Here is a 22,679-nt window from a genome sequence, read left to right as displayed (position 1 = left end):
ACAGAGAAGGCTAAATGTCTTACAGAACTACAAATCCCAGAAATCCATAGCATTGAGCCATGACAGTTAAAGCAGGGTATGACAGACAAAGCTCTTCAAACTCTTTATACCAGAATAACTGCTTCAAGCTATAGAGACTGAGCCCATCCAACATCTAACAAAAAAGGTGCCAGCAAATATGTAGGGATGGGGATAGACAATGGCCCACAGACCGGAAAGAGTCAATATATGTTCCAATCCCCAGGAAAAGGAACATCAAGGATTGAAGTAACCATTAGACTATAGGACTGATCTCCCATGCAAGCAAAGTGATGCTGCAAATCTTACAAGAAAGGATTTTACTATTTGCAGAGGGAGAAATGTCAGGCATCCAAGCTGAGTTCAGAAATGGAAGCGGCATTAGAGATCATATGGCAAAAATATGTTGAATATTGGAATGTCCCAAAGAATTCTAGAAGAAAATCAACCTGTGCATTATAGATTATAGCAAAGCCTTTCATAGTGTAGAACATGAGAAAGTATGGTTCACTCTAACATTAACAAAAAAGTGCGCCATAGCATCTGATTTTTCCTGAAATGTAATCTATACTCTGGACAAAAGGCCATTGTCAGAATACATAAGAAACAGAATGGTTTCCAAGAGGCAATGAGGTCACACAATGGTGGATTTTATCAATCTGTTTAATTTATATGCAAAATATGTCATATGGAAAGAGGGATAGGACTTGGAGTAAGAAGAAGAAGAAGCTGGGAGAAGGAGCAACAACAGCTGTACTGTATTTTCTGGCGTATACCCAGGAAAATCTTCTCAAAAGTCAGGGGTCGTCTTATACGCCGGGTATTGTCTTATAGGGCAGGTGCTGAAACTTCCAAGCCAGACTGGGAGAATCTGCGGTTGCCGCATATGGTGAGGGGGAGTTAAAAAACTGCCATGGCTGCATCCCCACCATATGCAGCAACCATATGAAAGCAGCAAGGGCAGGTAAAAGAAAACCCACTCACTAGGATTCGTGGAAAGAAATGACTTAACGCGGTCCTGATGACGAAGTGAGGGGGTGTCTCACTGGGAAGGTGTAAGTGAAGGGCAGAGCAAGCTGCAGGCGTCCAGAACGCCTGAGGTATGGAAAAAGAGCCATGTTTGCACTACCGCTCTGACAGTCTTGGAGACAGGGAGGGCTGGGCAGGCAGGGAGAGCTGACCAATCCAACCAGGCTTTGATTACAACAAGATGTCCTGCTAAGTACCTGCATGTCATAAGCATTTAGTGAAAATTACCATATTGAAATCAAATCTTACATTTTTAAAACATTTTATTTGGTGTGCATTGGAAGAGGGGTAGTCTTATATGGCAAGTATATCCCAAACTCTATATTTTAACTGGAAAAGTTGGGGGTTGTCTTCTATGGCCAGTCGTCTTATACGCCGGAAAATACGGTAGATGACACCATATTTCCAGGAGAAAACAGAAACATACTTCTAGTATCAAGCTAATGTAGTATTACACCATTTTACAAATACTGCTCTCATGAGAAGTTCTACCTTGATGTGTTTATGGCAACTAACCTCCTAAGATTAATTAGAAAATTAACAATTTGAACGTAATCTCCCATAAAAAAGACGAAGATATCCTGTTCTCTATTCCCTGGAACTGGTCTCAGATACTGAACTACATATTAGTACTGAAAAAAGGAACACCACAGTCTCCATAAATGGACCATTACCCCTTGGAATAAGAATGCATGACTGCATGAAGTGGGTACATGGCCATATTCTTAGACCGTCCCCTTTGCTAAACCTCCAACACAATTCTGTTTCAGATTTGCCGAAGCCTCCCAAAATTAAATGCTTTCCAGCTAGTAGCCATGTTCCACCAAAGAGTGCCTTCCAGCTGTAATATTTACTCAGGCTTTAATCGGTTAGGACTGCCTTCTTCATTTTCAAATTCATGGTTGCATGGTGGTCTTAATTTTCTCATCATATTCAAAGATGACAGATTAATAGGTGGTTCCCCCTCAACGATGTGGGCAGATCTTAAAAGGATCTCATTAGTTTATATTACTGGGTAGCGTGCAGAGAAGTGGAAGCAGTTCCGCAAGCTAAGTCCACAATGACATCTGCAGTTCCAGGCAAAAAAATAAAATCAAATACATTAAAAAAAAACCACACGTTGCCATTCATTTAAATGCTTTTAGTCAACCTTCTGGAGAAAGTGCCATCCGATGAAGGAGGCAGCTGTCTGTGAGGGTTCAGGCAAGAATATATTAGCAAGTCTTGAAAGGCTTTCCGAACTGCTACTGAATAAACACACCCACTCTCCCCGAATTTGCTCATAAAGAAAGAAGCAGTCAAATACGCTCATTGCTCTAATGTAAATATCAAAGACAGCTGGAGTGCACTTTCAGGTGAAAAGTGGATTGTTGGTTAAAGTGGAGGGGAAGTAGATAGGTGAACATATATATATATACACACACACACACACACACACACACACACAGGATAACTGCTTCACGAGATAACAATAATTGCAATAGTAGCAACAAACATGCTTAAAATTGCTGAATGCTGTTCAAAAATTAGAAGTAACAAGAGCCACACCTGTTAGTCTTACAGTTCTAAGATAACGCTAAAATATGTTAGGGATGAAAAGGAAAATAAAAGAGAATTTAACCAAAGATAAGGTGAATACTTGCTATACTCTAGTACAGTCCACCCTTCTCTTACGCAGGGGATCCGTTCCGGACCCCCCCCCCCCCACGTAAGAGAAAATTGCGGATGGGGCTCGTGCCTGCGGCGGTGCAGCAGCAACGTGCGGGGCGCACGCCATGGGAGCACGCCCTATTCATGTGAATGGGACGTGCCGCCCCTTGCGCCCCATATGCTCAAAGCCGCGTGTAACACGGGCACACTGTACAAGGGAAATGCAACTGTAGCCCTGCAAGTTTTAATGGACCGCAACCTCGCCACTGGCTATTGCTGACTAGGGCTTCCATGGAGATTATCAGATTATCAAAGTGGAAACTCCTGTTAATACCAAATGATGGGTCTATTACTCTTTATGGATGGGTGAAGAGTGGGATAAGTACATGGGGGTGTGATAATCTTTCTCCCGATCGCACGAATACCATGAGTTAAGGATGGGAGCAATCCACTTTACTCCTCCATGTGATAATCTCCTGAGAGTTCATGTCCAACATCTTCTGGAGGGATGCAATTGCCCAGCAGTACTCTAGTGGGGTAGCTATCCTTTTGCTCACTTCCTCCCTTGATGGCTCAAGAGCCATCCCTCTTTCTCCTTAAGGATGGGGGTGAAATAGATGGAAAGATAAAGTGGTTTCCAGCTTCTTTGAAAGCAGGGCGTTTAGACGATGTAGTCCTCGAAAGAGGTTAGAAACCGGACCGAAGTCACGCTCTGAGGCTAAAAAGCGAAGCAAAAAGAAGCCAGAATAGCCCGAATCAAGGTGGAAAATGTGCATCTTCGCGCCTGCATATGAACACTCGATGTGAGTGTGAGGCTGCAGCAAAATAAAGAAATTAAAGCGCAACAACTCCAATGGGCATGTATGCCGTAAATTTTAAACGAAGTTTGCTTTAACTGATGTAAACTTGGTCATGGTAGCCTATTGGATGATCTTGGGCAAGTCACACATTCTCAGCCTAAGAGGGAAACAAAGGTAATCCCCTTCTGAACAAATCTTGCCAAGGAAACCCAGTGATAGGTTCGCCTTAAGGTTGCCGTAAGTCAGAACTGAACGGACACAGCAGCAGCAGCAGCAGCAGCAACAAAAACAACAACAACAGAGCCACCTTGAGTCCTGATTTGGGAAAAGTTGGAATAACAACAACAACAACTTTAACCTACTCAAATGAAAGTAAATTTGACCTATTTGTTTCATTGCAGCTGATTGATGGCTTTGGGCACTTAGCTCTCAAATGTCTGGCTATCCTTGTGTATTCAGTCATATTTGTAGCACTAAATTAATGTTTTCATCTCATCTTGATCAGGTACATGGCAGTCAACTCTTTCTGTTGCAGAAGGGTATAAATTTCATTCAGTTTGTTAATCACTTACAAAAATTTGCAAACATCTCCTATACAGAAGGCGGAAAGAACTTGCAATTTTAAAAACTCTAATATGGGAGAAAACAAAATGGAAAGATTCATCTATTTCTATTATTATTATTATTATTATTATTAGCACTACTACACATCATATAAAATAAGCTTACACAGTTCTTTGGAAACCATGTGATTACTAGTGATTTGTGCAAGGAATTTTGGTGAAATTAAAACTACGTTGACTCTTTTATATTTATTGTTTTTATGTACAGTGCTGTGCAAATCTACAGCACTATATAAATTAATAATAATAATAATAATAATAATAATAATAATAATAATAATAGGGACAGATTAAGGGGCGAGGAATAAAATCCCAACACTAAGTAACACCAGTATCAAATGCATGGGAAGTTTAGTGCTGAGCCAAAATAAACCCTGGCATCTTTGTAAAGGATTATTCTTTGAACAAAACAAAGCACAGCACTTTCTTGCCAAAACATTTTTAAGAAAGAAAATAAGACGGCAGTGGATTCTTTCTAACAGCTGCCTCCCTTCCTAGGTAACCCTGATGTTTAATAAACCTGTGCAATGACAATTAAACACTGTAAATAATTTATCTACTCCGTCTTCTATGCTGCCTGTCAAAAACCTGAGCTACTCCGACATCCTCCAAATAAACCAGTCTGCCAAAAATGAGTGCAGCACAAGTGGTAGCCTAAAGTGGATTTGCTCTCAATAATGTATAAAGCCACATGCTGGGGAGAGGAATCCTCACAAAAGCGGTGCCACGGCAATCTGTTCCTTTCATCCGCAGCCAGCATTTAAAGCGAAGGTGCTGCTCCGAATCAAAAGCACAATCATTCATTTGTGAGCAGATGTCCCTCACATGGCAGGCAGTGCTTTTTCAAAGCTGCACTGAACAAATGTACTGCTGTGAGACAAGTTCCCCTGCCCATTAAAGAAAGAACACAGTATATATTAATTTAGCAGGTTGTTGAATGTTTAAAGGAGAGTTTATGAAGCAGAAATAGCATGTGGTGAAATAAAATGGCTTTCAAACAAAATATGAAGAGAGTCCTCCCCCGCCTCTGCCCACTCCTTCTCACCTAATTCCCCCCTTGCCAAAAAAAAAAAGTCATTCCTTTGCTCATGTTGTAAATGCTTGAAGTTTGCAGGTGACTGTTTATTGAAGAGTATTTTGAGGCTTGCTTTCCACACCAGTTAACTCAAAGGGTTAAATCAAGCCTGGAGAATCAACAGGAGGAAATAAAGGGGTGGCTGCACTCATGCTTCAAGCTGCAAGGAGTTGCATGATGTGCAGAGTGTCAACCCAAAGCAGGAGGAAATGGAGGCTCTTCTGGAACAATAGCAAAAGAATTGGGAGAGGGGCTTGGTAGCCACTCAGTCCAGTGTTAGTGAGTGTCCAAGACTGATCTGCACAACCAGGGAGCATTAGGAGGGAGGGATGGTTGTCTGTGTTAGAATAAGGACCTTAGTGCCCACACTTTTGCCCCCGATCTGTGCAAAGGATGTGTGTGGCCAAGTGAAAACGTCCCCACTCTGGGCTCAGCCACATGATTTTGCTTCGCCTGAAAGCTTCCTTCTTTCAAAATTCATGCACCTGAGCCCTGATTGGGGACGACTTAGCGCTGACCGATGGCACGGGGCCGCCTTGAGGATAGTACGGCATGCGATAAAATGCATTTTCACTCAGCCACACACATCCCCTGCCAGTGCCCAGATCGGGGGCAAAAGCATGTGTGATAAAGTCCAAAGATTGAGCATGGTTTTCTGAGTCCTGGGGTGCATCTGCTATCAATGCAATTTTAAGGAGAAGAATGTTCTAACAATAAACCTTCCTATTCTCCTATTGAACAATGACCTTTATATGTACTCCCCATAGAGTACATAGAAACTTGTGTCAGCACTTAGAATAAATAACTGTATGCAAATTAAGCAGGCATTTTAATATCCTCTATTAACATCACAAAACTTTTTTCACAGCATCAAGCCAATTGCTTTCCCCAAACACAAAAAAACCCTCTCTCTATCACTACAATTATTTGTTATATTCTTTGTTCAAATTTGATCTTCTGCTTAAGCATAGATGATTACCAGACTGCATCAATTCCAGCACACAGATATAAATGCAGCTAATAACTCTTACTGTAATGATTAATCAATTTATGAATACATTATTTAAACCGATAGTCCAGGTAGGGTGCCCTACAGAGAACATTGCTACCAAGCACATTGACCGATTCAAATGCTAGCTAACAGGATCAATAGTAAACTGCAAGCAAACCCTAGAGAATAACTACACTTGCATATCAAACAGTGAGGGCTTACTGTGTCTGTTGAAATGTTCAAGCAGGAGATCACTGTTAATATCAACTAATAATTCCAATTCTCTACCTGCAATTTAATGAGTGCAACGTTTCTATCTTTTAAATCACCAGTGTCCTATTCTTCTTGTTGTTAATTGTCATCAAATCAGCTTCAACTTTTGACAATCCTACATATGAGAAACCTCCATGTCAATCCGTTATCAACAGTCCTGCTCATGTAAACTCAGCAGGGTTTAGCAAACCCAGGGCCAAGGTTTCCTTGAGTAAGGCTATCCACCTGCAAAGCTGGGTTTATTCACATGTCTTTTTTTTAGCACAACAATGTGAATAATTTCACCCACACATTCTAAGTTTGCTATTCACACTATAAACTGCATTGATCTGCATCAATCTGCTGCTGGTTTCCTCCACTTTAACTGTGGGTTAAGTTCACGTTATTGGACGTTAACAGCCACGTCGTGTGATAAACTTCGGACATTTCCTGTTTTGTCTAGTTTAACTCTCGTTTAAATCCCGTTTGCCCGTGGAATCTCACTAGTGTGATAAAGCAGTACGGGACTGCCCAAGAGAAATAATGTGAAGTTAATCCGAAAGCAAAGCAGATAAAAACAGCAGCTTTTTACTTTGAGTTGTTCTAAAAGGAAAAAGGCTGCCGGTTTTCTCTGCTTTGCGTTTGGATTAACTTTGTGTTATTTCACGTTAACTGCGACGTCGTGTGATAAACTATGGGCATTTCTGGGTTTTCTTTGCTTCAAATCTCGTTTAACTCCCGTTTTCACACAGAATCTCGCTAGTGTGATAAACTCCATAGAGTTGAAAGAGACCACAAGGGCCATCTATTCCAACCCCCTGCCATGCAGGAATACATAATCAGGGTTCAATTCCCCCACTTGATCCAATGGGAGACCTTGGGCAAGTCACACTGGGCTTTATCACATGGGGGGCTTACCGTGAATAAGTGAATCATCATGGCCACATCCGTGTTCACTTCTTCAAAGCGTCATGGAGCACATAACGGAGGATCCTATTATTACCAAAGGGTGGCTCCAAGGACGCTTTGGTCATGGAAGAAGTGAGTTGGAATGCATCCATAATGATTCACAGACAGAAGAAGTGCACAGGTGTGCCCATGGGTTTTTATGCTCAACTGGGGAATCGAACCCTGATCTCCAGAGTCATAACCCAACACTCAAACCACTATGCCACACTGGCTCTCACATTAATGGGAGTAGACAAAATGAAAACAGCTGCCCACCTTTCCCATCCCAAAGCAAAGGGGTGTGTTTGATCCCAGCACCGAGCAAGACTACATTTTAAAAATTAATTAGTAGCTCGCAAGAACAGCCGCACATTATTGAGTAAGTAACAGCATTTAAGTGAAACAGATGAAATATTGGTAAGCAATGCAGACCACAGTATAAGTATGTGAAGGGGGTCATAGGTTAATCCCTATTGATTTTCCAAGTATGCGTACTGCACCACTGGGAGAGGCTGGTCCTGTTGGCAATCTGCTAGCACAAATACATTATAAATCTTACTGTCCACCTTCACAGATCAGTGTCATTTACTTCCTTCACTAAAGGCTGTTAGGAAACTACAACAAATCCACCACCCAAATCCACATTCTGAAAACACGGCTTTAAAGACAGTGGTTTAAGAGCAAATGCAAGTACAGTACTTAATCTCAGTGAGAACTCTGCCTGCATGACGCCAGCATCCTGTTTGCAATAACATCGCACAATGAAATGTCTGGTGCAACAGCTGGTAGAAAAGTGCAGCATCTGATACAGAAGGTAAAGATAAAAAGTTGATCCTTTTCATTTCATTTCATTTAAGAAGACACAACAGTCCATTTTTATTCCAGATAATAGCTCTGTTTGATTACTAATAACTTGCGGGACAAGGATAAAAATAAATTGGGCTTTATTTCCAACAGTGAGTGAACCATGCGTGGGACTTGATTGTTTTCTAAGAACATGAAACATCCCATATGAAACAAGAAGCCAAAACGAGATATATTCGTAACTTGAAACGCTTGTAAGGATTAACAAAAAAAATATCTGAAAATGAAACATTTTTTTACATCAACTCTTAAAATTAACATCTAACAGCTCTCACTACCTTCTTGCATGTCATGTCATTCCAAAACGGTTCCCATGATGTTCGGGAGGCACAGAAGACAGAGGACAAAACTGGTCAAGAGAAAAGGGTAAAGAAGTGGTTCAACTTGTATGCCAAAAATATCATAGATATTCTCGAACATGGCCACATAGGCCAAAAACCCCACAAAAAACTACGGATGCCAGCCATGAAAGCCTTCGACTTCACACTGAACCAATGATGTCGATGAGATACATCCTTGCCAGACCCCCTTTCTGACTGGAATCCATTCTATTTCCCTGTATTCTGTTCCAACAGTAATCTCTTCTGCTGAGTACAGGTGATGCATCAAGACAATTCAATGTTGTGGCACATCTATTCCTCTGAGCTATATTATCTCACTTATGTTTGCAATGTGATCCCTTGTGCCTCTTCCTTTCCTGAACCCAGCTTGCACAATGTAATTCTGGGATTTATCTCTCCATATATGAATGGAATCTCCATTCTGCAAAATTTTGAGCATGGCTTTTTTTGTGGTTTTGTGGTTACTGCAGCCTTTTGTGCCCTCTTTGGGGGGGAATTAGACTGTATATTGAGTACTTCCAGACTGTGGACCATTGTTTTGTTTTCCGTATTTGTTAGCAGATTTTAGTTAGAACTAGAGCAGAACTATTAGTAGTCCTGGTGATTTATTATTCCCAATAGCTCCGAGAGCAGCTTTCCCTTTGCTATGTAATATTTGAGGTTTGTCTTCTTTATTCGGAAATAAAGTAGTGATCTTGCCTTTCAAAAGAAGCTGAACCTTGGCAACCACTACCCTTGGGACTCATCACTATTAGGATAAGTGCAAGAGCTGAGAAAGTTACTCTTTGGTCTACAAAGAGTATTGGTCTCCCAGAATCCCTGGTTGTTGCTAGGTATGTGATTACATCTTTCTCAATGGAAAGAAATCAAGATTGAAAGTGAGCGAAGCGTCTTCATTTATCAAGAGGTGTTAATGCAATGCCTTTAGTGAAATTTCCCCCCTTAATTTCTATTAAAATTAACATAACAAAACAGTATATATCTAAAGAATGAAAGGTTCATCACTATAGAGAATCTATGGTTATAAAATGAGCTTTGGCAAACTGAAGGAGCCTTCTGTGTGCCAAGACCTTTCCAGAATAGAGAATGTGAATCTGTTGGACTTTTAGCTTGACCATGTTCATTTATTAATAAAGGGGGACCATGTGTCCCCAAAGGATGCTGGAAACAGAGCGTTTGAGGTTTTAGATGTTGTCAGTGTTTTGGTGGCATTTTGTATACAATATAATTCTGGCTGCTGTCTTGCCCGCTGTTACAAATGGGGTGCCTGATCCCATTCAATAAAATATGTTTGGCGAGAGACAGGCTTGCAGAATGATCACTCTATTTATATTTTAAAATTATCATTTAGGGGAATTTGAAGCTGTCCAAGAAGATAGATAACACAGTGTTGTTGTTGTTGTTTTACATTAATGAGCTATAAAAAGAATGGAATAGGCCATAAATATAGTATTTTTTGTTACAGCCTTTACTAAAAAACGCGACTACTTCTGTTTATCATTTATACCTCATCTGCAACTTCGAAATTGATTACACTTTAAACCGTACATAACTTGCTGTGATTTTCATTTTCTGCACCACGACAAACATTTTTACAACTCAGTTAATATATTCCATATTTTGCGTTCTTATTGATTATGAATATTTCTTTAGGGGATTTTATCGCTTTTAAAATAACAAATGTTTTGTATTACATAGGAAGAGGGAATACCCACTTGCTGCTTTTATATTTTTTCCTCTCCCGTGGTAATTGCAATCCATAAATCATTAACGCAAAATTTTGCAAAGCATCCCATATACATAATTGTGTGGATGGGGGGGTGTGGTACTAACACAAGATAGTATATACCAGGCTACACAACTTTTAGTCCCAATCTCTATTTAATCTGTTTAGTTGAAACCATCATCAGTTCAATTTACAGTTGAAGAAATTAAAACACAAAAAGATTAGCCACATACAACAGGATGATTTTATATCAAATATGCATTATCTTTCCTAATTGCCACTAGAGTTTGCAAGCTAAAATACGATTTATATTTAGGATATGGTTTCTTATTAATTATCACAATGGGAGATATATATATATATATATATATATATATATATATAAATCTTGCATTATAAATTCTGTCTTGGAAATTAGTTTTATTATTTCCCCCTCCCATAATCCTATCGCGCAAGCAGTAAGTGCATTGCAGCATGAACACTTTAATTTTTTCCAGTTAGTTTTCAGCAAGCCCAGAGGTGAGGTTTAATAAGGATCAATGGCACTTTATCTGGGACAGGGCCACTTCACAGCATGCAAATTACACAGTAACACTTAAAAAAAAAAGAAATAGATTTAATTAAAAAAAAAAGGAGAACCACAGGCTCTGGAAATTCAATTAAAGGATTTATGCAAAGGTTTGCTAGGTTTTTATATGCAGTTACTGCTTATATAATGAGCTTTTCATATTAAAAATCAATAGGTAATCTAGAGTAGAAGATCATCCCCTTAAATACATTTTTGAAATCAATTTGAAAAATAGTCCATCAACTGCTGTGACTACTCTTGCCGCTTCGATTAGGCTAAGAGCAATATTTAGATTGTAAGACGTGCCGTGGAATATCTATGCGTGGAGTTGGCTTTCAAGTGTTTTCTTTTTCTCTTCCTATGGAGTGCCTAAGATAATCAAGGAGCAATTCAAAGATTTTATACAAAGGATAAATAATTTATTTAAATGCTAAGGAGGGCATCCAGCAGTGGGGAAAAAGACAAAAACAGGGTACGCCAACCTACCCAATCACTCTTCCACAATGGATTCCTGGCACACTACACATACTATAGCATCGGCTAAGATCCCAGGTTCCTGAGGACACTCTTGGGCAGGCATCACATCTCCTTTCAGTTCCCAGCCTTTACACACCATATTCCTAAACACACTCCACCGTTCATAGGGTCATCCCACCCGCTCTGGCCTGAGGCAACCACCTTCACAGGTAGATTTGGTGAAGACACCGGAGAGATCTGCTCCCAGGCTGTGGAACTCTCTGCCATGGGAAACCTTGCTGGAGCTCTCCCAGCAATCCTTGCAGGGGTTTTATAAATTGTTCTTGCCATGGTTTTAAAGTACTAATGTTTTAATATGGTATCTTCTTTGATAATTACTGTATATACTCATGTATACGTCTAGAAGTTTTAGTCAAAAATGGAGCCAAAAAGCCTGAGTCGACTTATCTGTGCAGCAAGTGGGTAAATGTAGGTACTGTAGGTACAGTACTTTAATGCTTATTTGAAAAAGAACCGTTCCCTATTGAAAAACAAGAATATAATCTGTCCTGGAAGCATTAACACACACACACACACACACACACCCTCATCCATGCAGCCTTTAATGTGAGCACAGTTTTGCATGCTGGGATTTTGTAAGTTCTTTGGCATTGTTTTTCTTTGCTTCATCTTTTACATCTTTTCTTACATGTCCCTAGATTTTACCCTCGACTTATTCGCGGGTCATATCAAAATCCATAATTTTGGCCCCAAAATCTACCCTCTATTTATACATGAGGTCAACTTACAGTCGAGTATATACGGTAAAAATAATCTTTTCTAATTAATTTTTAATTAATATACAGTGGGCACTCGCCTTCTACAGGCTTGCCATCTGCGGATCTGAGCATCCGCGGATAGCAAACGCCATTGTTCCCCGTGAAAGTGTGTGCACACAGCCATGCCAGCATCCACTTACATATCCCACCATCACTGGGAACAATGGGACTTGAGGTCCTGTGTTTTTCCTTATCCATGAGGGCATGTGTCCAGAAAGGATCCCCCAAGGATACGAAGGGCCGACTGTATCTCATGTTTAACTCAAGCATGAGCTGTGTGGGTCCCATTTAGGAGAGAAATTAAATGAATAAGTAGGAAGGAAGTTAAACAGGGAGCGTTGCATGTCCACAAATGTGGCATCACTGGGGATGTGTTATATTTCGACTGAAATTACAGATTATTTCAAATTTTTTAGTTATACATAGAAATTAACAAATCATATATTAATTGTACAACCTTTTGCCCCTCCTTTTTCTTTTTTAAAGTTCTGTCAAACCATTTGTACCAAGCAGGGAGACCAAGCAATAGTGCAACCTTTTTATATCTAGGAATGCAAATGCAAATGTGGAAAAGTTTGTGCAGTGAGGGAATAACAACGGCTTTCCCCTCGCATAATTTCTTGCATTAATGATACAGAAAATTTAGGCCTGTATGTCCAGTAATCTAACTCCATATTAAAACAATAATTTTTGATAACAATCTTTTTTTTAATTAAATGCAATTTATTCCACAGACATGTTGATACAAAGGCACAGAAAGTTGACTAACAGGCATTTACACCATCAAACCATAAGGAGACAAATGATCAAACGCACAATCAAACCCATTCAAACAGAAGCAAGAAGAAAGAAAACCTGCAACATCTGAAAACTGTGTTTTCAGCTGAGAAAAAAAAAAGATTAAGTTTACCAGCAAAAATAAATAAATAAAAGGAGACCAAGTGATGACAAAGCAATCTAGTTTTGCCGTTTTGTTTTTACCCCCGCATAAATTTGTTAACTTAACCTTTATGGCAAATTCACATATCATTTGCATAAATACTAATAGCACAATCCTGTGTGTATATATACCTATTCAAGAGTAAGATTACTTCATCTGTTTGGGAGTTAACCCCAAGCAAGGGCCACAGTAATCTGTCTCAGAAGTCTTTGGTAAAACTCTGTTTTTTGTTTAATCATATACAAGTTGAATCTGGTAGTCTGGAAAATCAGTATGCAAAGAGATCTAGTAGCACCTTTGAGACTGAGGAAGGAGACTCAAGTCTATGAAAGCTCATGCTATCGGCTTCTTTCTTTAATTTAGTCTCAAAGATGCTACTAGATCCCTTTACAGACTGATATACAGGTTATCACTTATCTAGAAATCCAGAATCCAAAATACTGCAAAATCCAAAATTGTCCACATGGGTGGCTGAGATAGTGACACCTTTGCTTAGTGCAGTGATAACGAACCTATGGCACACATGCCAGAGGTAGCAGTCAGAGCCCTCTCTGTGGGCACACGTGCCATCGTCCCAGCACAGAGTTTGCCAGAGTTTGTTACTAGAAAGCCAGAGGGACGTGGCACTTTGCAATAAATAAGTGGGTTACAGTTTGGGCACTGGGCCTCTAAAAGGTTCACTATCACTGGTTTAGTGTATACAAACTTTGTTTGTATAAAAATATTGTGTATAAAATTACCGTCAGAGTCTGCATACTAGGTGTATATGGCACATAAGTGAGTGTCATATTTAGACTTAGGACCCAAGATTGGCCTGTTACAGACTGCCAAAATAAAGCTGCTTCGGGTCTCTTTGGAAGTATGCTGTTTAAATGATGCATGCACCCTAAGAATCCAGAAGCTGCACCAAAGCTGCACTCCAGTGCTTAGGAATGGTGCTTTGGTGCGACCTCCGGACTCTTAGGACCCATGCATCATTTAAATGGCAATAGTTCATTATGAATATGCAGACATTCCAAAATCTGAAAAACATCTGCAATCCCAAATCCAAAGCATTTCGGATAAGGGAGTCTCAACTTGTACCAACAATTGTCTTTCGAAATGTTACATTGAACACAACAATGGATACCTTCCAAAGAATCCTTTCCATGTGTGGACTGTGTCAATGAAAAAACAAACAAACCCAACAACCTTATGGTGTCAGCATGTTATACATAGTAAGTTATGTGTTGTCAACTAGCAATTTCAGGAGGGCATGCAAAGTGGTAATCTTTCATGGATCGCCCACCGTTTCCGCATGCAAAGCCAAAGATTTGCACAAGGATGTAGAAAGGTGCCCAAACCTCTGGAAGTGCCACAGAACATGTAGTTTTTATCAATATCCGCAGGAACGTTTATCCCCTCAATTTCAGTGGTAATTGAGCTTCTAAACCAACCACAAAGATTATGCTTGTAAACTGCATACGCCATAAAAGTGTTTATATTGCACAGTTTGCATCTTACGCATAGGAAAACAACTCCACAAAAATGAACCTTAACATGTCAGGCTGCCCAAAGGAATTCATCCCTGTCTCAAAGTGGCAGAAGGTAAACTGGCCCAATTTGTATGGAATTTAAGCTTGTCAGATTCCCAATTGCAATGCCATGTCTTCATGATATTGATTGTACGGCATCAAGCTGTTTAGGTCACAGTAATAAGAATGATACTTTCAAAGAGTCAGATAAATTTAAGATTACATTTGTCCCTCCACATTTGTGGATTCGATTATTCACGGAGTTTATTAATATGTTTTCTCTAGGAATATCTAGGTCCTCCAACACAGTTCTATGGTCAATGACTAGCAGATGTTGACCACAGAGTTGCACTTACTATGGTTTTAGCACAACAAAAGAATAACATAAATGATGGACCAAAAACCTAGTTATGAAAGGTAGTTCATTTATAACACTTTTAGTAGCGAGTACGGATAACGTTTCTTACTGTTATATGCCTCTAGAAAAACTAACAATTTAAATTCAGGGATGACTATTTCAAGCTGTTATCAGCAGGAAATTCAACCTCCAAAAAAAATGTTCATAAAATTAGGAACAAAGAGAAAACAGACCTTAATTAAGCAAAGTGTTATCTCTTTCTTCTTTAATGAAAGCAAAGTTACAGTTGTATTTTCACCAAGATTTTTCTCCACTTAATGAAGACATTATCCATGAGTTTTCAAAGTCACTTTACAAAAGAGCATTCGAGAGATATTAAAGTCAGCTTAAAACTAAAAAAGTCTTTTTGAAGTCAATAAACAATAAAAAAGAACAATGAAAAGACAGCCTTTGATCTCTTCTCAGTCTCAAGTCTTTAATTTCTCTTTTAATCTACTAGATGCATTAAGTCTTGTATTCAAATACTTTTCACCTGCAGAGTACAGTAAGCTTGCCTTGATTAAAAAACCCTGTATTAATGTACATTCTCATTAGCATGGAGGAGCGTTAGCTGGAAGTTCCCCCTCTTCTGTTATTTAAAAAGTTTCTAAATGATTTTCCTTTCTACCCCTCTTTGAAAATTAAAAAAAGGAAACGAAAATGGAATCTTTGGCTTTGAAATTCATGATGAGATCAAAGCCTATAATGCACATAGATTTTTTTTTTCAAAGACTAAATTATTAACCACATGTGAAAACACATACTGGTCAATAGGCATGGTCAAGAAACATTAGTTTCCTTCCTTGACCAATTAGAATGCATTGGTTGTTATTTTAAAGAAGATCGAGATATGCATTAAGTTTACGTAAAGGCATTGAAAGGGTGATGAAGGCAGTTACTGAAGTCCCATAGTTTCCCTTTTCAGGGGAACAGTAACATTGCACTTTACTGTTAAATGGATGAGAAGCTTGTAAAATTATCCTCTGCTCCAATTGTGGACAAATGCATCAAGAGGTTGTGGCATTTATTGTTGTGGTTCTAGGCTTTTACAAAAATATCCACACAATTTTTTTCTGTTGTCCCGGAGTATTTTTCTGGCAATTAGCTGCACCATTTTGTTCCCTCTCTGGAAGGTTTCTTTTTAGTTCTGAACTATATTGTCTGGAGTTTATCAGACAAGGGAAATTGGAAGTATAATCCAATGGCAATCCGAAGACAATCATGGGGTTTAACATAGCGTGATAGACTACCACACGCAATTTCAGGCAATGGGAAGTCAGTCCGAACGCAATCATGGGGTTTAACATTATCGTGTGATAAGACTACCACACACAATTTCGGGCAATGGGAAGTTGATCCGAATGCAATCATGGGGTTTCACATTATTGCGTGAGAGGTGATCACATGCAATTTTGGGCAATGGCAAGCTATTTTCGAGCAATGGGAAGTCGATCCGAATGCAATCATGGGGTTTCACATTATTGCGTGAGAGGTGATCACATGCAATTTCGGGCAATGGCAAGCTATTTTCGAGCAATGGGAAGTCGATCCGAATGCAATCATGGGGTTTCACATTATTGCGTGAGAGGTGATCACATGCAATTTTGGGCAATGGCAAGCTATTTTCGAGCAATGGGAAGTCGATCCGAATGCAATCATGGGGTTTCACATTATTGCGTGAGAGGTGATCACATGCAATTTCGGGCAATGGCAAGCTATTTTCGGGCAATGGGAAGTCAGTTTGAACGCAATTCGAACTCATGTAAATTCGCTGAACTAGCGAATTCACGTAAATGCCTTCTGGCCCCACTTTCTTTTCATTCGAAATTAAGAGAAATTCCTCCCGTGTGATAAACTCCTCCGTCTGTCTGTCTGTTTATCTATCTTTTAATAAAAGATCTCCTTTTCTTATCTTACTGGGGTGGGAGGTGGAGGTACTCAGCCAGGTGTCACACCTCTTTCTGGGGTGTCACCCGGTGCGCTCCGCACCACTGCACTCCACTGGTGTATTGTGACACCACTGGTGTTTTGTAACACTGTTACTCTTAAAAATTATTAAACAAAAACAAATCTTAAATAATTCAGAAAGGAGAAAAATTATCAGCTCGTAACATTAAACAATCTAAAAGGACTGCAGATTATTCCATTAGATCAACAGGTCCCAAATTTTATTCTTCCAAGTGTTTTGGGCTTCAGCTCCCAGAAGTTCCAGGCAGCTTGGCCAACTTCAGGAATTCTGGGAGATCAAGTCCAAAATACCAGGAGCACCAAAGTTTGGGAACGGCTGCATTAAGACGATATGCAAGGAAAGACAAATAAATGGGTTCAACAGCAACTCATGATTGAACTCTCCCCTAGGAGCCAAAGTGACTGAACTGAGATTGTCATACTTTGGACGTATCATGATAAGAAATGGCTATCAGAAAAGGTTGCAGAACAATGCCTGGCTAGGTAGAAGGCAGTAGGAAAAGAGGAAGACTGTATTGTGCATGGAGAGACTCAAGCAAGGAAGTCATGGCCAGCAACACCATGAAAGGTCTGAGCAGAGATGTTAACAACAAGGTGATCTGGAGGTCTCTCACTCATAAGGTTACCATAAATCCAAGTCAACTTGACAACCATTAACTACGAAGAGCTTCTACAATACTTCTCACAGTGAAGAAGTGCAGAGTATCAAGGTTGCATTGCAGTGAGAGCTAGAGGAAATATGAAAAATGCAGGCCACATTTCAGTGGGACACAGAAAGAATCTGAGAAACAACTTGCGCAATGCCTTGTACAACTACTATTCATGCCAGGATTCCTCTGAATTTAAGTTCATCTTTTTTCACCCAGTGCCTTTCTATTGAGGTGTAAACAGCCCTGCTGTGAGCTCCAGAGGCCTTCTGTTAGTAGAAAGGCACCTCCGGATCCAACTCGAAAAGCATGAAACACTTTGAAAATTAAAAAGTTAATTGGAAGCAGCAGCAACGATGGACAACGTCATCTGATACACTGTTAATTCTATATGCAGAAATTTGTACAGATACAAGCACCACAACTTATTGTATTTTGATGGCGCTGTTGTATTCAGGGACATCTATACATTTAAGATTCGAAATATGTAAAAATTTTAAAAGAATGCTTCCTTCTCCCTTCCTATCCCATTGCTTCATTGCTTACTAAGAGGAATCAAAGTGAGAGCACTTTCCTGAGTTCAAACTGGTCTTTTATTGATTTGGATGTGCTCTGAACCACATTATCTAATCTACAATAAGCCATTTATGGAGTTTCCTAGTGAAATGATCTATAGGCTAAAAGGCTTAGATTTTCAGTCCCATCACAGATGTTTTCTTCTTTTATGATGATGAAATGGAAGTGTGCTGGAATATACTATAATGAGATTGTGTGAGACACAAATGTCAATATTTTCGCCAAGTCGTGCTTCCAAACTGGCTCACAAATTAATATCCACAAAAGGGTCCATCATATATATATATATATTGGGGGGGGGATACACAGAAAGGTCTGTTTCTGGCTAACAACACAGGCTTGTCACTCCAAGAGATCGACAGAATGAATGGCAGAGAGACTCATGGAGATCACAAAACTTGTACAGCAACCAGGACTTGGAAATATGTTGCTATAAATACCATGTTAATTATAATTAGTGCCCTTTGTCATCCATAAAGATGCAACTAAAGGTCCACATAATGCAGTTTAACACCATTTTAAGTGCTGTAGCTCCATTCTATGGAATGCTGAGCAGAATACTCTGCCATAGATTTCTCTGCCAAAGTGTGCTGGTGCCTCACCAAACTACAAATCCCAGGATTTTGTAGGATGGAGCCATGGCAGTTAGAGTGGTGTCAACCTGCGTTAACTCTACAGTGTAGATGCACCCTAAATTACAACTATAACTTAAAATAGGTCTTTAAAAAAAACAGAAAATATCAAAATGCACCTTAAGTCAGAAGACCAAATGCACAATAACAGAAATATTTTAAGAAGGTATCAGAAAACCAAAAGTGAAAGTGCATTCCAGGTTCTTCCTGGGATAAGACCTCTCTGGTCATGATGTGTATGAAAATCTTTGCCGTGATCATGCGAATTTCCTGGGAAAATGCCTTTTTAATCCCCTGATTTTCTCCCATATGATAGTCTCCTATGAATGAGAAATCTCCAAGTCACCCTGTCAGAAACACCCTGTTATCCACCCACCGTGGCCTTAGACAACATCTTTCCGCCTACCTTTGACCCTCAATGATCATAGTTAAGACTGAACTTGTCACCTCCACACCAAACCCAGAAGTTTTGTATCGCTATGGCTATTCATGCCTTCTAATTATAAAAATTCTACCTAGCCACCACCATTCCATGTATCTGAAGAAGTAGACCAAGTCTATGAAAGCTCATGCTACGTCTTTCTCTCAATTAGTCTCAAAGGTGCTACAAGATCCCTTTGCATACTGATATTCCAGACTAACCCAGCTATGTCTCTGGAATCAACAGATCTCAGACTCAGGGTCATGACTTCCCTCAATGGGTCTATCCATCTGGAATGTGGCCATCCTATTTTACTACCATCTTAGACCTTAACAATCGTTATTATCTTTTTGAGTCCAATGTTTCATCCCAATTCTTTCTTTACATGGGAGGGAGGGATATGGGAGTGAGCCTTCTTGGTGGCTGCTCCCAAGTTGTGTTTCCCTGCTATAAGAGCTTTGGCTGGCTCCCTCTCTCCCCTCTTTGCACCAGCAAGCAAAGACCTTCTTATTTGGATTCATGCATCACAAAGAATTTAATGGGATTTAATTTATCTCCCCCCCCCTCATTAAACTGTTTTAACTTTGTGCTTTTAACAGAGTTGTTAATTTATTCCTTTGTAACTTTTGTACAAATGGGCAGCGGGGTTAATTGTATGTAAGCCACCTTGGATCCTGTGCAAGGAGTGCAAGTGGGATTACACTTAACTGATTAATTCATTAATTAATTGATGTTCACTACTTGGACAAAGTTCCAGCATTATAACAAAAAATCCTTCCATTTGTTCTCGAGAGATTCTACCTTTAAAAAAAATTCTTATCACTTATCTCAGTCTAAAACACTCTCCTGAAACAAAGTTGATTTGTGGATAATTCAGGTGCAGAATATCTTCCAATGCCATTTTTAACAATGTAGTATAACAGTGAATAGCAGCTGGATAGTTATTTGCTGGGAAGCAAATAGCTCATTTTAGCAAAAGATAAATAATATATATATATTCAGGGAACCCTGGGTGCAGCAGAGAATAAAAGCCCTGCCAGCTGATGGAGCAATAATCACATCGTATTTATTAGATCCCATCTCTTTATATTAACATGCCAACTTTATACTGCATCATTCCAGAGTTAAAGCTTACAGCTTACATGTTCCACAACATGTACAGTAAACGCATTAATGTCACTCTAAACGCAACATGGTTTGATGGGCACAGGGCATTTTCTCCCAATGAAACCTTCCTTCTTTAATGGCTATCCAATACCGATTAAAGATACGTTGCCTAATTGCTTGGTATGGAAGCAGAGGAAACACATGCTTGTCCACTCCGCACTTAACAACCGCTGGCAGCCACTACAGGACACACCAGTTTGTATTAAGATGTCATGGTGCTCTCCCAGTTCTAATCGCCAATTATGACTCTATTAGCCGAACTTGGCAGTTCATCTGCTCCAGCATCAGCTACAGGGGGACTAGGAATAGACCTCTGATCTCCTCCTTTCCGCTTCGGTGCGTGCTTAGTGCAGCAGCTGTCATCCGGAGACACTGAAGAGGTAAGGCATTGTCTCGGCTAAGGTAACTACACCTGACCTTACAGCAATTTGCTAAGGAAATACCTGCCTAATGACAGTGAGTGCAGTTTCTTTCACCACTTGCAATGGCGCTGCAAATTAGAGACAACAGGATAAATCTATGACCAGCTCACTAGACACTTCATTAAATCACTGTTCCCTTGCCTTGTAGAGCACTAATAGAATCACAGCCCTCGTTAGCTACTGAATAAAAGATCAATCACATACTTTGAGAGCTCTTGCAACCCGCTTCCAGAGGAAACAAGGAAGAAGGAGGGAGAAATAATAGGGAGGGGTGGAATAGAGAGAGAGAGACGTATTTAGGATCATCAGTAAGATTCTCAATGGCCTCTCTGCAAGTTGGCTAAATTACCTTTTCCACCGCTGACTGTGGCTGCAATACTCAGAGGAACTTGTTAAGTCGGCTTTCAAAAGCTGCTCTCTAATATATGACTACCAAGCCCTGGTCAAAAGTTCATAATGTGCATATGTAAAAAGGTACTAAATTGCCTGAGGGCTAAAACCAGAGGAGTTTAATTGCAGCAAAATGCTGAAAATGGTCTACAGAGGGTCCTTCTTTTGGGAGACTGCTGGCATCGGCTGATTGAAGTTCAGCACATTAAAAAAAAAAGGCCGTAGAACAACAGTTCCTTAAAGGCAATTGACTCCAGGAGCAGTCGCCCTTGGACAAACGCAGGGCTGAAAGGATGGTGTTGTTTTATATACACATGAAAAAGAAAAAAGACCCTCAGATTCAGATTTTGCTAAATAAATAAAAGAAGAATTGCTACAATTCACAATTCAAGATCAAAGGAATAAATATAGAATGTTCGCTAAGAATGGAGATTTTCCTAAAATAATCGATCTACATGTATTTTAGGATACATATAAATATGTTTTAATATGGAATGCTTCACTAAGAGGTTTCAAATAAACCATAGATAGATAGATAGATAGATAGATAGATAGAGAGAGAGAGAGAGAGAGAGGACAAAAATCCCTTTTTTAGCCAGCTTTCTATTTTTGTTGTCATTGTGTGTGTATGTGCATGTCGCATGTCAACTTGTTGTGGTGACCCCATGAATTTCCACAAGTGATCTCACTGTAATAAATCAGCATAAGCTTTGCTCTGGCTATCTCAGAATTTCACAAATCCACATCACTTCACACACAAACACACGCGTATTAAACAGTGCATCCCATATGGTGCATTATTTCCTCACCTTACTTTCATCCTTGGCCTTCTAAAAATGACAGTTAACATTACTATCTGGTGGCTTTGTTCTACAGAAAGGAAGCAAAACAAGCAAGCAAACAAACAAAAAAATAACCAGTTCAGCTTAGAAGTGTCAGCAGCAAAATCCATTCAATGGATAACGGGGATAAAGTTGATAATTCATTTACTTGACCTCAAGAGAACAGTTCTGATAGAAGTCTAAAAAAGCTGAGCTGCAGCGGTAACAGCATTTACCGCAATAAATAGAACTCTCTGAAAATGACAAACCAATAGCATCTGACAACAAAGTAAAAATATAACACACTCTTTCATCTGTTTACTTTTGACATTTGGTGCTGAAACATGGCCAGTTATTCAGGCTGGCAGAGAAATATGTGTCTCGGGAGAATACAGGGAAAGTCTTCCTTATTTTTTGAAAGAATGTGAGCAATACAGGATCAGACAAACAATTTCAAATGTAAGGTACCAGAACGAAAAGCCAAAAGTATCCAGGAATATCCATCTATCTCTATCATTATCTTTAAATCAGAATCTATAATCTTGCTTAGCTTCTTCCTTGGAATCACACATGTATAATCATTTACTCAGATACTTCCCTCTGT

At 39.6% G+C, this 22,679-nt stretch overlaps 1 protein-coding gene across 5 annotated transcripts in view; it reads right to left on the bottom strand.

Annotated features, from left to right (window-relative positions):
- The window catches only part of LOC149305990 (WW domain-containing oxidoreductase), a 415,139-nt gene that overhangs the window by 280,547 nt on the left and 111,913 nt on the right, over positions 1-22,679 (bottom strand). The window contains exon 9 of one of the 5 annotated variants that reach the window (XM_089476742.1): positions 22,079-22,124. The exons of the other annotated variants lie outside the window; for them this stretch is intronic. Within the exon in view, the coding sequence (XP_089332868.1) occupies positions 22,107-22,124 (18 nt within the window). The 3' untranslated portion in view covers positions 22,079-22,106. Of the gene's footprint in view, positions 1-22,078; positions 22,125-22,679 lie in introns of those variants that run through there. 5 annotated transcript variants of the gene reach the window in all.

Source organism: Sceloporus occidentalis, unplaced genomic scaffold (assembly GCF_023333645.1).
Source record: "Sceloporus occidentalis isolate IW3139 unplaced genomic scaffold, rSceOcc1.0.p SCAF_10, whole genome shotgun sequence".
NCBI lineage: Eukaryota > Metazoa > Chordata > Lepidosauria > Squamata > Phrynosomatidae > Sceloporus > Sceloporus occidentalis.
Note: the sequence above shows the minus strand (reverse complement) of the source record. Positions and strands in the feature narration are given on the sequence as shown.